This window comes from Plectropomus leopardus, chromosome 3, assembly GCF_026936395.1.
Source record: "Plectropomus leopardus strain MGB_pleo_1.0 chromosome 3, ASM2693639v1, whole genome shotgun sequence".
Classification (NCBI taxonomy): Eukaryota; Metazoa; Chordata; class Actinopteri; order Perciformes; family Serranidae; genus Plectropomus; species Plectropomus leopardus.
The window spans coordinates 37754142-37768496 of NC_142178.1; the positions used below are offsets into that span (position 1 = coordinate 37754142).

The 14355-nt window shown below is 40.8% G+C and overlaps 1 protein-coding gene across 6 annotated transcripts in view; it reads left to right on the plus strand.

Moving 5' to 3' along the window:
• LOC121942120 (uncharacterized) overlaps positions 1 to 13986 on the plus strand; it is a 51380-nt gene extending 37394 nt beyond the window's left edge. For all 6 annotated transcript variants that reach the window (XM_088074971.1, XM_088074970.1, XM_042485230.2 and 3 more), the window contains 3 exons: positions 14 to 87; positions 3403 to 3531; positions 4483 to 13986. In XM_088074971.1, coding sequence (XP_087931097.1) covers positions 14 to 87; positions 3403 to 3531; positions 4483 to 4598 — 319 coding nt within the window. In that variant the 3' untranslated portion in view covers positions 4599 to 13986. The remainder of the gene's footprint in view (positions 1 to 13; positions 88 to 3402; positions 3532 to 4482) is intronic.
• Positions 13987 to 14355: the final 369 nt, after the last annotated feature.

The following is a 14355-nucleotide window of genomic DNA, read 5'->3' on the forward strand; positions in this document are numbered from 1 at the left end:
CCTCCGTTAACAGGGCCTGCCGGCTGAAGAAGAAGGCCCAGCACGAAGCCAACAAGATCAAGCTGTGGGGGCTCAACCAGGAGTACGGTCAGTACTGCAGATTTCATACTTAGCACACGTCGAAGTCTGATTTTCGTGTTTAAATACAACTGAAGGATTCACATTCATCAGGTTCAGCTCCATCACTAAACCATTTTTTACATACAAAGAAGTGCTGTTTTGGTGCATAAACATAGTGTAAGGAAATAAAATAAAAAGAGGCAATTTAAAAATGACAATTAAAATCTGAAAAAATACTGTAAAAAATATGTCTGTCAGAGGACGAGCTGTGAAGTTTTTTCTGAGTCCTAAAAATGTCCTAAAATCCTAGAAATGTCAGAAAATTAGAGAAATGCCGTAAATTCCTAGAAATGTCCTAAAGACCTAGAGAAGTCCTGAAACTAGAATTGTCCTAAAATTTTAGAAATCCCAGAAAAATCAGAGAAATGTCCTAAAATCCTAGAAACAATGCTGTAAAAAATATGTCTGTAAGAGGACGAGCTGTGCATTTTTTTTCTGCGTCCTAAAAATGTCCTAAAACTGTAGAAATGTCAGAAAATCAGATATGCCCTAAAATCCTAGAAATGTCCTAAAATACTTTAAATGTTCCAACATCTGAGAAATGTCCTTAAATCCTAAATATGTCGTAAAATCCTAGAAATGTCCTAAAAGAAAAATAAAAAGCAAGCACTGCAAAAAAAAAGTCAAGAAACAATTTAAAAATGACAATTAAAATATGAAAAATACTGTAAAAAAGATATGTCTGTTAGAGGACGAGCTGAGAGGTTTTTTCTGCATTGAGAATTTTTTAACAATTTGTTGGGTTTATTGAGCTTATGTGATATTCTGCAACATAACGCCGTTTATTAGTGGCCTTATTAATATTGTGAGTCCCAGCCTTGTTTGTCTCTATATATTTTTCCAACTTGGATCGTTTTCTGTTTCTGTTTTTGATGACTGAATTACTGCAGAGCAAACAAAACTCATGTTATATCAATGAGTTAATAATGCAGATCGAGACTCTTGTAAAGTACATCATGATGAACATTTTCAGTGAAATGTTCACTTTAAATTCCCCTTCTCTTCCTGAGTTATGACGTAATGACCAGAAAAGCGTTTTTTACAGAAAATAAAGCCTATTCCTTTTTCGGTTACTGATTGCTGTAAATGTAAATTGTGTGAAATGATCTGTTTTGCATGATGCATGTAACCGAAATAATATTATTCATTCGTGTCAGTCCAGGTGTCAGAGGGTTAACAGGTAGGATAAAATCCCGCCGAAGCCAAAATGGTTTATTTCCACTGAGGTCCTCTGACATAAATCAACAAACAGAAATCACAGCTGCAGAGTGGAAGAGATAAAATTATCCAAGTTTTCTTTAGAATAAGAACAAAATGCAAATCAGCTGCAAATTACTAAGAAAACGTCTTTCCGGGCCGCTCTGAGGACGCCCTTTTTGAGAAATCACGTTGCTGCAGCAAGCTGATCGTAACAAGATAATCAACACTTCTGCTCTGCCAAATGTGTCAGCCCGCCTCCTCCTCCTCCTCCTCCTCCTCCTCCTCCTCCTCCTCCTCCTCCTCCTTGTCTGGTTTGCTACGACCTCTTTCAGTCCGACTCTGACCAGTTTCCAACTGCCTTTGTCCCCTTTTTTTTTTTCTTTTTTTTTCCTCCCATTTTTTAACATTCCAGTCATTCTTGATCCCGGACCGGCGCTTCATAGCGAAGGCTTTAGTTGTGGCTCCTGCAAATTTTTGTGCCACTGGCGGGAAGCCAAAACACACACAGGGCTTCACCTCACACATCCCCTGGCTTCCTCTTTCCCTCCTCTCCCTCCTTCTTTCCCTTTTTTCGCTCTCTCTTATTTGCCCGCTTTCTCCACCGCTGTGATTTGCATCTATACAAAACACGCTCCACATGCTCAGCAGCAGATTCAACAGGAAACTTCAAACAAGCAGGACTCTGGCGCCACGCCAGCGCCCGGGAAACGTCCTGACTTCAGTTACAGGGTGTGTGATGTGCGGTCGGGGGGTTTCAGACCCACCGTGGTCCTCCGCCCACGCACACACTCCCTGCTGAGACTGGCGTCGCACAAAAGAGGAATCAGATCCATACGCTGCTGACAGGAGGGGTGTCATGGCGCCATCAGGTCACATGACCCCTCAGGGGGGGGAGCCAGAGTCACAGAAGGGGCCGATGATTCAGAGCATCACACGTTCACACCTGGAGGCTGCGACCCCAGTCTGAGGGCTGTCAGTCTTTCACTCATCATCTAAATCAAACTCACTTTTCTAACCTTTAGGCCACCAGAACTCTCACTTTTCTTACATTTGACTGAGCTTTGAATGTCTTTTACTTTTCATTTTCCTCTTTTTGCCCTTTAAAACCAGAGCAGAATAGCTTGATTATGTGCAAAAACACAGAAAGAAGGCGATGAGCAACTTGAAATAAAATGACCCTGGAAATTAGCAAGAAATTAATAAAAAAAAGTTCCAAGACAATAATCGACAAATTAGCAAGAAATTAGGAAAATAGTCCCAAGAAAATAACTGAAAAATAGCAAGACACTGGTAAAACAGATCCAAGAAAAATATCAAAAAAATTAGCAAGAAATTAGTTTTTTAAAAAAATTACAAGAAAATGAAATACAAATTTGTAAGAAATTAGTAAAACTGTTCCAAGAAAATAACCTAAAAATAGCAAGAAATAAGCACAAAAAAATATATATATAATTAAAGAAGAAAATTATCCAAAAATTGGCATTAAGTTAGTAACACCTTTCCAAGAAAATAACCTAAAAATAGCAAGAAATTAGTAAAACAGGTTCAAGAAAATAGCCAGTAGTAAAAAGTGAAAAATAGTGGTAAAAAAATCCAAGAAAAGAATCTAAAATTAGCACAAAACAAACAAACAAACAAAAAAAAACAATTAAATAAACCGAAAAAAAGACCTAAATATAACGTGTATCCAGGGCAGGTCATCACTTTTTCAAAAGGTCAAATACGCTTTGTCAAACCTTACCAATGTATTAGTATTGGTTTGTTATGGTAAGAGGACAGGGTACTGGCTCAGATATTGAAAAACGTCTTTAGATACTCAGCCTTTATGAAGCTCATGGTTTTAAAATGTACAGTATATAACGTATATATACTACCACTATATACACGGCTGAAACAATCACTACAAACGACGTGCTCTACTTCCTGAACCACAGCCACCTCAATCAGTGATGTGATTGCAGATGTTTTTTGTCGACTCTCAGCTGCAGAACGCCTCCTACATCGGGTACCAGTTTACTGCCTTTCGGCGCTGATTTAGTGTTTTGAGATGAAAATAATTGGGGTTTTTTTTTGGCTGCACAGAGAACCTGTTGGGAGCTCTGCTGCGGATCAAGGAGGTGATTCGACTGCGGGTGGAGAGCAGCGAGGAGGAGGACACGGACGAGCGAGGGATGACCCAGCGGCTGGAAGACATCCTCCGAGAGTCCAGCGGTGAGAAACTCAAACACACCAAACCTAAAAAAATACAATCACTTTTAACTGTTGTGTGACAAATACAAAGATCTTCTTAATCTATGATATGAATCTCAGCGCAAACGTATTCGCATATAACATGGTCTCCAATACCAGCAGTGAGCTTTATTATTCCTTATTTAACCCTTTGAAACCTGGGTTCAGATTTAATTTACAAGCTATTTGACCCTTGAAGCCTGACCAAATTGGTTTGATTTCTCTCAAAAAACATGTGGAAAAAAGGCAGTGACCAATTGGCAAGAAATGTCCTCCAAATTACAAAAATTATTAAAATGTGATTATACCCAAAAATTACTTTCAAAAAGAGGGTTTATCCAAAAAGATGGGGGGGGGCTGTATTTTTTCATTACAATAATTTTAAATTTTAAATTATGTTTCAGAAATAAAGTAAAATAAATACTTTTATATTTTCAGTATTTTTAGGGCATTCTCTTTTTTTCTTACTTTCAGGTAATTTTCTTGTTACCTTTTTTCTATTTTTTTTGATAAGTAACAGAAGGGTAGTTTAAGGTTTATATTTTAATAAACATGAGTCAAAAAGTAAAAATAGGGCTCAAAAAATACAGTAAAGAACAAAAAAGCAATGTGACAGTCACTATGGAGGCATTATCTGTGCAGCACTGAGTCCAAGACAAAAAAAAATGTATCGTACCATACCGTACAGTACAGTATCGTACAGTATCGTACAGTATCGTATCGTATCGTATCGTACCGTACCGTATCGTATCGTATCGTATCGCATCGCATCGCATCGCATCGCATCGCATCGCATCGCATCGCATCGCATCGCATCGCATCGTATTGTATCGTATCACTTCTTTAGGTTTTGATATCTGTATACACAGATATTTTTTAAGAATCTTTTTCTCTCTGTCACACTGTCTAAATTTTTTTCCGTGACATCTGCAGGTCCCTTGGTCGCTGGGCGGACCAAAGACTTTGTGCAGAGGATTTTGGCGGCCAGTGCCGGCGGTCAGAACCAGCGCAAAGAGCACCCGCAGGGAGGCGATGAGGCGGCGGGTTAAACTCACCCCGCGTTCCCCTTTCCTCCCTCCTCCTTCCCCTCCCAGCACCACCATCCAAACAACCCGCCCCGACCGACTTCCCTGCACCGCCTCCACTCTCACGATGTACACATTCGAGTAAGAGCGAAGAGATGAAGAGGCGGAGATGCCGGGGAAGAAGAAGAGGAGGAAGGAGGAAGGAGTAGCCTAAACAACACGGGAGTAAATTGCCACCTTGCTCTCCTGTTGGCCCTCCGAACCAGCAGCCGTCTTCACCGCTCTGTCTCTGCAGGCTGCACCACAACCACCACCAGGCCAGAGCTGCTGCTGCTGCTGCTGCTGCTGCTGACGTCTCCGTATTCTGTGTTTCTGTCCGTGTGTGTCCGTGTGTGTGCGTGCGTGTGTGTGTGTGTGTAAGGTGTGTAATATACCGTATGAGTGTATAGTGTTCCTCTCTCCCTCTGTGTGCTGTATCTGTATCCCAGTGTGCCTATGAATAGACATTGCACTGTTTTGTAGATGGTCGTAGTTGTCGGCAGGGGGCCGGTAGTGAGGCGAGGGCGAGGGGGCATTTGAGGATAGAGGAAGTGCTAAAATACGGAAGTGGGAGGAGCGCAGGCCGTGAAGACAAAGAAGCCGGTGTGAGCTTTTTTTTTATGTTGTTGTTTGGCCTGAGCTCCTATAGAAGCGCTGCATACCATTCGGATTGCATCTGAAATGTCAGTAAGAAGTGACGGAGTCCAGAGTCCCCTGATGCCAGACCAGCTGTTAGCCGAAACAACAGCGTGTTTGTTGTGGAAAAGTCCTTGGAGCTTTAAACACCCCTCCTCTCCCCTCCTTTCTTTAACTCCCCCGTCACCCCATCAAAATGTAAAAAACGAAAGAGAAAACTGCACCTTAATTCAAACTGACCAAAGATACTGCTGAACCACTCCGACACCAAAACGTCTCACCGCTTCAGATGCTGCCAGCCATCAAAACATCCTTTTGTTTCAGAAGTGAGGGACTGAAATATTTTTGATTGTGTTTACCCGCATGCATCCTCTTAAAAAAAAGGATGGCGAACTTTTAATTCCCTTCACCGAAATGCACTACTATCACGGACCTGGTGTGACAGACAGGAAACGACTGACAGTTCAGCCTTTTAGCTCTGCAGCCTGGTGCTCCTTTAGCGTTTCTGCAGTGGCTTTTATTTTTACCCACAAAAGGGAAGAGTCCTCAGTTAGGCTCGGGCGGTATGTCATATTTCATTCCTTCATACCTTCTTGGTACATGGTATACTTAATTCCAGCTTTTTCAGACAAATAACACATAATAGAAACCCACAAAATGTTCAGAAAAGTGATATTCTCACATAGTTTTCTAGTTAACCCTTTGAAATCTGGAGTCTTGTGCTGCTTTCAGACAATATTTCAACTTCTGAACCCGATGAACTTGATTTCTTTTGAAAATAAGGGAAAGAAGGCAACAAGCGAAATGATAAATGTTCCAGGAACTGTGAGAAGTGAGTACGATCAGTGAAAAACAGCATTTATATATATAATTATAATTGCATATTTAAAAGTATGTTTGTTGATATGTTTTAGGGCTGTCAAATGATTAATTTTTAATCGTAATTAATATCAGAATTTCTGTGATTAATTGTGATTACTAACCGACGATTAACGTGATTTTTTTTTTATGCGTTATGTATGAACCTTAGTCACATATCCATTAACATGTTTCCACTGACTGCCCTTTCTTTTTTTTTTAATATCCAGGGTTTTTTTGTTTGTTTTTTGAAAAATTTCTTGCTAATTTTCAGGTCACTTCTTCTTTTCAGTTTAATTCAGTTCAGTTAAATGCCATGTTATTATTTGTCTCAGAAGGCAATTTGTGTTTATTTTTAAAATTTTAATTTTCAAGAACTCCAGGTCATTTTCCAGGTCTTTTTTTTTTTTTTTTTTTACAATTATTCAGGTCATTTTCTTGTACTTTTTGCTAATTTCTTGCAAATTTTTGGGTCGTTTCATCTTTTGTTAGTCATTGCCTTCTTCCCATGTTTTTGAAACAAATTAGCTCAGGTTTTAAAGGGTTAATAAAAGAGGAGCGTCTCTATTTATGACAGTTTTTAAAAACATACCTCTGGATTTCTAAACTCTCTGGTATACCGCCCAAGCCTATCCTCAAAGCCTTCCCCGAGCCCCCTCCTCAACCCCTGACCTGATTATGTAGCGCACCTTCCTGAATTGCAATGACAAATAGAGAAAAACACTTGTAGATCTAGAAAGCAAATAATTTGTTTTTATTATTATTATTATTATTAATATAATTCTGATTTTGTTGTTATTTGGCAATGCCACCGCCCACACAGTGGGCGTGAGAGTTTTGAATTCTGCCTTTCTTCTGTGGTCTTTGCTGAAGCTGAAGACCAACCTGTCCACGGTCTCTAAATGTTGTTGGACATAAAAAAAGTCAAGGACCCTTTGAATTGCACTGTGGTAAGAGCAACTAAGCACCTTCGAAGAGGGCTTCAGATCCTCCAAAAGAGAAAAAAAAAAGACTCTTGGCACCTTTTGTCTAAAGACAGATATTGATTGAGAGGCTCGTCGTGGGCGCTCGGCGCTTTGTGACAGTTTGGTGCTACTGTATGGTGAAAACATTTTTTCAAAAAAGCAATGCAAACCTGAGCGGAGGCATCAGGCAGTAACTGCTGACTGGGTTTTGGCCTGCGAGCATGTTCTGTTGTAATAGGCAGTTTGTTTGCATAATGACGCCTTTCTGAAGTGCCTGGAGCTTAGAGCCACAGGGACCTGTGTTATTATGCCTGATCTTGAACCCTATTACAAGGTGAAACGTAACCCATGACTACTGCTCCCGGCTTGGCCTGACTTGACTCAGAAGAAAGAAGAAAAAAAGAGAAAACCCTGCAGGCCTGGTCCGATCAGCCAAAAAAGTCAACCAAAATATTTTCCTTTCAGATTCAAAACCTGTACATGGAAACAGTAGCGTGCACCGGTTTCTGTGAACTCTGGAAAATATAAGTAAAGGAGTGGCTGTTAGTTAAAGCAATTCCCTTTTTTTTTTGTTTTGTTTTGTTTTGAACCTTGTTGAGCGCCCGTCTGGGCTGCGATCCAAAGCTGCTGCTCTAAAACACACTGTTCCCCTCCGATGGAAACTCCATTTCCTGTCACAACCAGAAGAGGAACAGTGGACCTTAAACTCTTCACCTCCTGGAGGTCTCGCTCGTGGTCATTTAAAAAAAAAAGAAAAGCTGTGGACACAGGAGTTCAGGGCAGTTTGTCTCGCTCCTGTTTCCGTTGAAATTCTGGAAAATGTTGCTCATGTTTGCGTGAGTATAGAACTGTACTGTAAACAGAGGATTCCTGTCGCTCAGCTGGAAAGGTTTTACCGTGGAGGTCTGTCGCTGTGAGCGGAGCTTGTTAAGCTCTGATGCTGAAGACAGATAGTCTGATGCAGCAGCAGGAGGCTCTGATGTCACTGACGCCTCTTAAAGAGACAGTTTGGATTTTTGGAAGCCGGCTTGTATGTGGTATTTATCCATAGATGGTGTTTTATACACAGTGGATGTCAGTCTGCACAAGTTTGGAGAAGCAGGTTGGACGTGGAAGCTGAGCAATGTACTGCTGTGGATGAGCCGCAATAAACTGTAGTTTTGCACCTAAAGAAATCAGTTTAATTGTACGCTGTATTGAGAGTATTTTCACTGCTTTACCTGTGTGTCAGATGATCTGATGGGAAAGCTGTTAAAGGCGTCAGTTTCCCATCGATGCTCTCGTTAAAGCCACCAGACTCCACTGACAAAAACAAAACTGACAAAAGCTGCTCTACAGCTGCTTTAATCAGTTCGTTTTTGTCTGCGTTCAGAGATGTTAAATTACTGTTTTTCTCAGCAGAGTCTGGCTGTGAAGAGAGCGACGTAACAGCTTCGTTCTTCGGTTAGAAAATCACTCTTTCAAACCTGGATCGACGTCACTTTCCTCATGCTGATTTCAAACGCCTTTCACGAGTATTTAAACCTTTGAACTGTGAGCACATTGGTGTGATTTCTGTCAAAACATAGGAAAAAGGCAACGTGGTAATAAATGTTCCACAAATTGCAAGAAATCATTAGATTTAGAAAACTATTTTTTAAAAAATTCTAGAGAAAATATCAAGGGGCAAAAAGAAAAAAATCCACAGAAAAAAAATTACATTTATAAATATCATTATTGTCTTTTTAAAAATATGTTACAGAATCATTTAATTTTTAAAGCAATTTTTCCAAGTCTTTTTTTTTTGTTCCCCTAATTTCTTGCAATTTTTTTGGGGTCCTTTCTTCTTTCACAGCTCTTTTCCTTCTCATGTTTTTTAAAGAAATCATTTTCTTAGGTTCAAAGGTTGTGGGTTTTTTTTTACTATTGCACCTTGTTGTTTTTAATAGGGCACCTTTTTTACTTTCATTCAATTTAATTAAATTTATATTGTTCCTTTGTGTGCTTGCTTATCTTGTACACACCTGGCTGCTGTGACAATGTGAATGTCCCCATTGTGGGACCAATAAAGGATCTTCTCTTTAAGGTAAAGTAGTAAAAATGACTCAAAATAGTGCACACTGAATCAGAGTTTTTTTAGTTGTCCACAGAAGTTGATTGCTCGGCTTTGTGTCAGACTCCTGCCTGCTGACTGACACGTACTGCATGTAACACACCGTCTATGTACAAGTACCTCATACAAGCTTTTTGAAAAAACTCCGAACTATCCCTTTAAGCATCACCACAGAAACCTGGTCGGGTTTCAGGGTGATTATTTTCCAGTGAAACAAGGTCAAGAAAGCTCGGCCTGTTTGCTGAAAGGTGCGCTCTGCACGCTCTCCGTCGAGGCTCGGGAAGCTGGCGACGCTGCCAGCGGAGTCACAGGATCTGCTGCCGGCCGCGGCTTCCTTCCCGTGCCCTCACGCAACAACAAACAATAAGGAGAGGAAACGAAAAAAAACAAAAAAACATAACTGTACACATCAGTTTTAACTGCTCCCATCTGTCACGTCGGAGGCGCACGAGGTCTTTGGGTTTAAGAGGGACTCCACTCTGCATGCATAAGTTTGTCCTGATGTTTTCCTTCCTCCAAAGTGGTGTTATTTAACACAACACGCCATCTGCTGCGTACATTCATCTATATGCCAAAAAACTGAACCGAGGAGAAAGCTGTTGTAACGCAGTGAATTCCTGCCACACAGATCCAAACAAGACACGGATTTTTACTCGTGAGCTCGTGCAAGGGCTCAGATCGACACTGTAGCATTAAAGTTTTTTGTTGTTTTTTTTGTATGAAGGAATAATATCCCTTTAACTGTAAAGCTTTAACGGGGAGCGGCCAGTTTTGGCACGGCTCGCTCTCGGCTCACATTCCTGACTCACTTTCCCAGAAGGTTTCTGTTTATGTGTACCTGGAAGCAGGAGGCCGATATGTGAGGGAGGGGGCGGACTGGAGTGACCCAAAGATGTCTGCCGGTTGGTCACGTTCCTGCAGCTCACGGGGGTCGCGACAGGTCGAGGTCGGCCCGGGGCGCCCGAGGTGCAGCCGGAGATTAGAGAATACAGAAGTGATGCTCTCAGCCCGCAGATTTAGACCTAATATGGACAATGACTTTGCAAAAACTCTGACATTTCTTAGCCGAGTCACTTCCTGGTTTGGCGGCTGCGACAGAGAGAAGTAAACAGTCCTGAAACTGTCGCTGGCTTTTTTTCTCAGAAAGGGAAAGTTTTTTTTCTGTCCTCACAGTGAAAGCTGGATTCTGCTGCTGTTTTGGGGACAAAGTGGCAGCTTGAAACCCCTCAGACAGACAGAGGAGATTTATCTCCTCAAATTCCTTGTCCTGTGTTTAACCCTTTGAAACTTTTTAAATTTCTCCCCAAAACACGGGAGGAAGGAAATGAGCAACTTAACAAGAAATTACTCAGAAGATTAAGCAAGAAATCAATTAAAGGAAATGACCTGAAAATTAACAAGAAACAAACAAGTAAATGACCTGAAAAAAGTAGTAAAAGTTTAGGAAATAGCCACATCGGTCGACATCTCGAGGTCAGTTGGTCAACATCAAATTCGGATGAAACACTTAAAAAAAACAAAACATCAGCTGCTTCCATGCTGTATCAGGATTTGCTGTTTCTATCATGAATCCAAACCAAAACGAGCCACCTGAAATGCTCGTCTTGAGCTTTTAGACCTCATGTTGGGCATTTTCTCTCTATTTTCCGTCATTTTATTGACAAAATGAATAGATTCATTGATTTTTAGTTGGAGCCTTATTGGCTGGAGCAGTTTTTAACCCTTTCCTGCCCCTGCAGAGAGGTATGTCTCTGCATTAGTGTCAGTGCTGGTATGACTGGGTTAAGATGTCCCCAGTCTAAAATCGTCCCTGCCTGGGAGACACTGAGTGTCTGAGGACGGGGAGACGCTGCAGGCCTCCCTCCCTCACCACCTCTCCTGTGAGCGCCGTGTGGTTTTGGGCCTGGCGTTGTGGACCGGCGGGCTGAATAGACCCATCAGTAAGCCTACACTGGTGGGACGCTGCTGACCTCCGGGTGCCCGTCCCCACTCCGCCCCAGCGCTCACATTGTCGGAGACACTCGGGCGTCTCTGGTTTCAAAGGCGACGGGCCTCGGGGCAAAGGAGGCCGGGGGAAACAGCACTTAGCCGAGGCCTCAGAGTAGTTTATCCAAAACCTCTAAATCCCCCCTCCTCACACTTTAACAGCTGCAGAGGAGGAGGAGGAGGAGGAGAAGAAGTCGCTGCCGCTCGCCACTGCAGCCTGCATCGTGATGCTTCTCGTCTCCTTCGTCGCCGATCTGGAAACCTCCATCTGGGAGGACACCAGATCGGGGACGGGGACACTTTGAGTTCTCTTGTCAGTGAAGCGGAGGTGTCGACGCTGGCTGAAGCTCGCTCCGGTTTGTGCGTCTCTCGTCTCAGAGCTGAACATCTGTTTTTTATGAAATATAAATCTCTGGCCATCTTTCAAAAACACAGAAAGGTCGTTAAAAGGAGCTGAAAAAACCTGTTTCCTTAATCTTAAAATGAGCGATGAGATCTTACGCGTGCCAAAGTCGGAACAGTTGAAGTTATTTTACACAGGAGACTTCTCGTTCGGTGCGTCGCTGCAGAATAGCATCAATATAGATAAATCTGATGTGAAAACTTTCAAATTTCGTTCCCACGTAAACTGCACTTAAAATTGCATTTTGGGACAGTGAAAAAACGGCCTTTTAGTCAAACTGGTTGCAGGGTGAAGACTGTTTTCAGTGTTGACGTGTAAACGGGAAATCAGAGTTGTTGGTGGGAAACATCAGAGTTTCCGCCGTTATCTCCTTCATGAGGCGACATTTCGTGCGATGGCAGACGTAACCAAAATAGTGCCGGGTTTAACCTTGCTAACTTGACTTTTTACATGTTTACGCACAAGTCTTTGCTTTGCAATTTTAAAAACGTCCACGTTCGTATGATAACATTGTGAGAACGATCCTCGTGTACACGGATCGCAAAAACCCGAAAACGCTGTAGTACGCACGCCAGGCCAGTATTTGGCGGTGTAACTTTGTAATGGCGCTATAGAAGAACAACATGCGGATGTGCAAACTGCCGTTACGTCGCCGTTGTTACAGCATCTGAGCATCGCCACTTTACACGCCGACAGATTCAAGTTTGCATTTTCTGCCCCCAAAACACCATCGTGTGAATGAATCTTTGTTCTGTTCCCAGATATTCGCATATATGAACAATACTGTGCGAAAGTCTCAGGCCGCCATCGATTTGTTGTTTTAGCAAAGTTACAATTAGGATATATATTTATTTATTTATGTCTCTTTATTAGATAAAGAAATTACAGAGAACATGCACAACACACAAAAACACCAAAACATTTCAACATTTAGTGTGAAACACGGAATCGTACAGAAAGTAGCTCAAACTAGGAGTCGCACGATGTTGTTTTTTAGGGCAGATGCTGATTATTCGTAGGTAATGAGACCGATATATTTAGGACCGATATGCATTTACAATCAAAATGAAAATCTTTCTGTCAATATTTACAATTTGCAAACTACAACATAAAACATTATTTAAATGCCTTTAGCAAACGTTAAATCAAATCTGAGACTTTCAACATCAAATACAGCAGATTCCCAGCAACTTATTTTATTTTAATTTTAAAAAATTAAGTAAAAAAATTAATAAGTAAAATTGCTCTGCAAAGTAAAAGTTTCTCCCATGCTGACGCTTTCTTTGCACTCTTTAATTAATTAATTTTATCTGCGATCATTAGAAGAAAACGCAGATGCAGATAATTGCTAAAATGCCAAATATCGGCCCGATAATCTGTCCCCTCGTATACTGTTCTTTGGACATCTTATATACCAGAATATTAATTTTTTAAATCTCATATTTTCTGCTTAAGAGAGTGGAAGACATGCAGAGTGCAGAGGGAGGTCACACTAAATACTTTAAGTTTTTTTACTGTGAAATATTTGCATTTTTAATACTGTATAGACATTTTCTTCATGCTCCGGTTGTATTTTAGTAAAGAGACTACTGAGAAATAAAAACGTATGATCATTATAACCTTGCTAAAGTAAAAAATAAAGTCTAGGGTGGCCTTAGACTTGTGCACAGTTCTGTAAATGTATGAAACATTTATATTCATGCAGCGGTCTGTTGCGCGCTGCGAGCATCGCCGGGGTAAACAGTGGGCGGTGAAAGGCTGACAGACCTCTCTGCTTCTTGAAACATCGCCAGAGATGTGAAACGCAGATGCTCGGCCGCGTAACTCAGATACGAGGATGATAAATGAGAGGCAGCTGAGACGCACCTTGTGGCTTTAACCAAAACCGAGTCAGTCGTTCCTGTCGGGGTCAGAGGTCGGCTGTGGACGTGAGGACGAGGATGTCTCGTTAGAAACGAAATGATACTTCTGCATCCGAGAAACGCGTCCTGCGGAGAGAATAAAGACTGAAAAATCACGTCCCCGCTGGATCTTTAACCCGCCTGGAAAACACATTGAACGATGGGAGGAAAAGACAAAAATCAAGAGACTAGCAAACATTCCACATCGCCATGTCATATAATGTACAGCAACCCTTAACTTCTCTTCTTCCCTTTTTCCGTCTGTCTTTCTGTAACCCAGTAATCACAATACTACAGTAATACTTCGGACCTGTTAACACATTAACACATCTTTATGTACTTCGTCAGTAAGTAACCTTTAAAAAAATAGTACAAAAAAATACAAAAAAAAAAATTACAAGAAGTGCCGTACAAATAGAAGCCTAATATTTTTTGTTTTGGTTTTTGTGTGAGTGTACTGTACACCTGTATAATGTATATTTTAATATTTATATGCAGCTGTTGTATTAAAAGTATATTTTTAAAATAAAAATGGGGGTTGTGTTCCTTTAACATGTCCAGTCAGAAAAGATTAATACTTGCCGTAACGGTCATGAATAACCTTGAAAAGTTATGGAATTTTAACTGAATATGAAATTTTGTTTCACAAATCTGTATCATAACAGAAGATGTGTTCAAGGACCTTTGCAAATTTCAAATTATAATTTCTGTTTTCACTATTTCTGGCTATGATAAATTGTGTAATTTGCTCTTTTTTTTTCTTTTAAAAAATTGCCAAAAATTTCAAAGAAAAATGGCCACATTTACTTATATATATATATATATATATATATATATATATACTTATACATTAATATATATTTTTAAATATCACCAAAGGTTTTTACAGAAAAATAATTTG